Genomic DNA, 1,905 nt, shown 5'->3' on the forward strand with positions numbered 1-1,905 from the left:
AGCTCTGAGGCCCCGTCACTGAAGGGGAGTGGGTGCTGAGTAAGGTTGCCATGGTAATGGGGCTATTTAGGGAGATAAGATTAGGACCCACCCCGGCCCGGTGGCTCAGTTAGTTGGAGCATTGTCCCATACACCAAAAGCTTTCGGGTTCGATTCCTGGTCACATACCCAGGTGATGGGTTTGATCCCTGATCTGGGTGTGTACAGAGGACAACCGATTGATGTTTCTTTCTCTCTCTCTCAACATATCCTCAGATGAGGATTCTTTGAAAAAAAAAGAAAAGAAAAAAGAAAAAGATTAGGACCCGTGTCTGTGCAGAGGACTGAGCCTGGTGTAGAAAAGGACCAAATGGGCTGATGGGCGCAGACACTAGGCAGGCTGGAGGGCCTCGCCAGCTGGTCCAGGTAGCTGGCCACAGGGGGGCATACAAGGTGCAGTTTCTTCCACGGTGTGGGCCCAGGCCAGAGGGTGAACCCCAGGCCAGGGCTCTCCCTCTTGGCACATTGTGAGGAGGAGCCCCGGCATCATTGTGACCCGCCTGCCCCCAGGAGCCTCTGGGTCAGGCCGGTGGGCTGCTAGGGACTGTGGCACAGTGGGTTGGGGGTCTAGGGGCCCCGGTGGTCCTAGGGACCCCCATGGCTGTGGCTGAGCAGCCATGGCCCAGGTGCGCCTCATATCACAGCCCCAACACCAACAGCTGCCAGGACCTGGGCAACTCGATCCTGTTGCTGCTGGGGCTCATCATCTGCATGAACATTGGCATCAACTTGGTGACGCTGGTGAGGGCAGGGCTGAGTGGGAGGGTGCCGGCAGGCTGGCGGGGGGCAGGTCTGGTGGCCAGGGCCTACCTGGGGTCACCGTGCCTTTCCCCCAGCTCTGGCGCAGACTCCGTGTCTTCTTACACGAAATGTTCTGCAGAATTGTTTCTGAGAAAGGTAAGCTGAGCCCGGGAGGTTAGGGCAGAGGAGGGGCAGATACCCAGTGTTCTTGCCCTTGACCCCCAGCTGGCCCCTTCCCCTCCCAGTCTCCCCTCTCACATGCCACAGCTGTGCAGCTTCTCTCCCCGAACCCTGCTCTCTGCCCCGTCGGCGCCCGTGTCCCCCACAGCCTCTCCCCTCTCCCTGTCCACAGAAGCGTCCAAGTCATCCTCACCTAGAAAGAAGACCCAGCACTCAAAGCCGAGCCCCCCTGCAGTCCACCTTCGATGCACCATGGACCCCGTGAAAATGACCGTGACCCCCCGACCCACTCGCCGCCAGCGCCATCGAGGCTGGTCAGCACGCCGTGCCCACCACCCAGTAGCCTGGGCCCCCGACACCGACGACGAGGAGAAGCACCCTCATCGGCACAGGGCGATCTGCTCCCACAACTGGGATCACCCCTCGGACTGGGACGGCTTCCAATCCACCCAGGGGTACTGGGATCCCTGGGCCCAGGACACCGCGGGGCTGCCCACCCAGGGCATTCGCTTCCAGGAGGTCGTAGAGAGAAGACCCCTCAAAAGAGAGATGCGGTCGGAGATGAGCCTAGAGGCCTATGTGTACCCTGTGAACCCCCCACCCCCCAGCCCACAGTGCCACAAGAACAACGGAGGGCGGGCGGGAGCTGAGTGGGGGCAGGAGCCGTGCTCGCCTGACCCCCCAGCACCCAAGGGTCCAGCGATTGTCCCAGATATCCCCCAGAGGCACCCCTCACGCCACGTAGTGTACGATGCCCTCGACGTGAGGCGGCGGCTTCGGGAGCTGACCCAGGAGGTGGAGTCTCTGGCCCACTGTTACCCCATGGCCACCAGATCCAACGCTGCCGAAGGGGCGAACAAGGACAAGGACTGGGTATACCGTCCCCTGACAGAGAGGTGACCGGAGAAGAATAAAAAACAGAGAGAAGCTGGTGTGTGGTGGTTT

General features: G+C 61.1%; 1 protein-coding gene across 1 annotated transcript; it reads left to right on the top strand.

Annotated features, from left to right (window-relative positions):
• Positions 1-233: 233 nt before the first annotated feature.
• LOC102753769 (spermatid maturation protein 1) lies at positions 234-1,882 on the top strand. The gene is made up of 3 exons (XM_006761633.2): positions 234-780; positions 876-936; positions 1,133-1,882. Exons 1-3 carry the CDS (start codon positions 637-639, stop codon positions 1,858-1,860), a joined length of 933 nt encoding a protein of 310 aa, XP_006761696.1. The 5' UTR covers positions 234-636; the 3' UTR covers positions 1,861-1,882.
• Positions 1,883-1,905: the final 23 nt, after the last annotated feature.

The sequence above is a fragment of the Myotis davidii genome, unplaced genomic scaffold, assembly GCF_000327345.1.
Source record: "Myotis davidii unplaced genomic scaffold, ASM32734v1 scaffold37, whole genome shotgun sequence".
Classification (NCBI taxonomy): domain Eukaryota; kingdom Metazoa; phylum Chordata; class Mammalia; order Chiroptera; family Vespertilionidae; genus Myotis; species Myotis davidii.

Excerpts from the sequence above, each read along its gene's own strand:
- LOC102753769 (XM_006761633.2), top strand. The coding sequence starts at position 637 with ATGGCTGTGGCTGAGCAGCCATGGCCCAGGTGCGCCTCATATCACAGC. Across the intron at positions 781-875 it reads GCATCAACTTGGTGACGCTG|CTCTGGCGCAGACTCCGTGT; the intron begins GTGAGGGCAGGG and ends CCTTTCCCCCAG. Across the intron at positions 937-1,132 it reads CAGAATTGTTTCTGAGAAAG|AAGCGTCCAAGTCATCCTCA; the intron begins GTAAGCTGAGCC and ends CCCTGTCCACAG.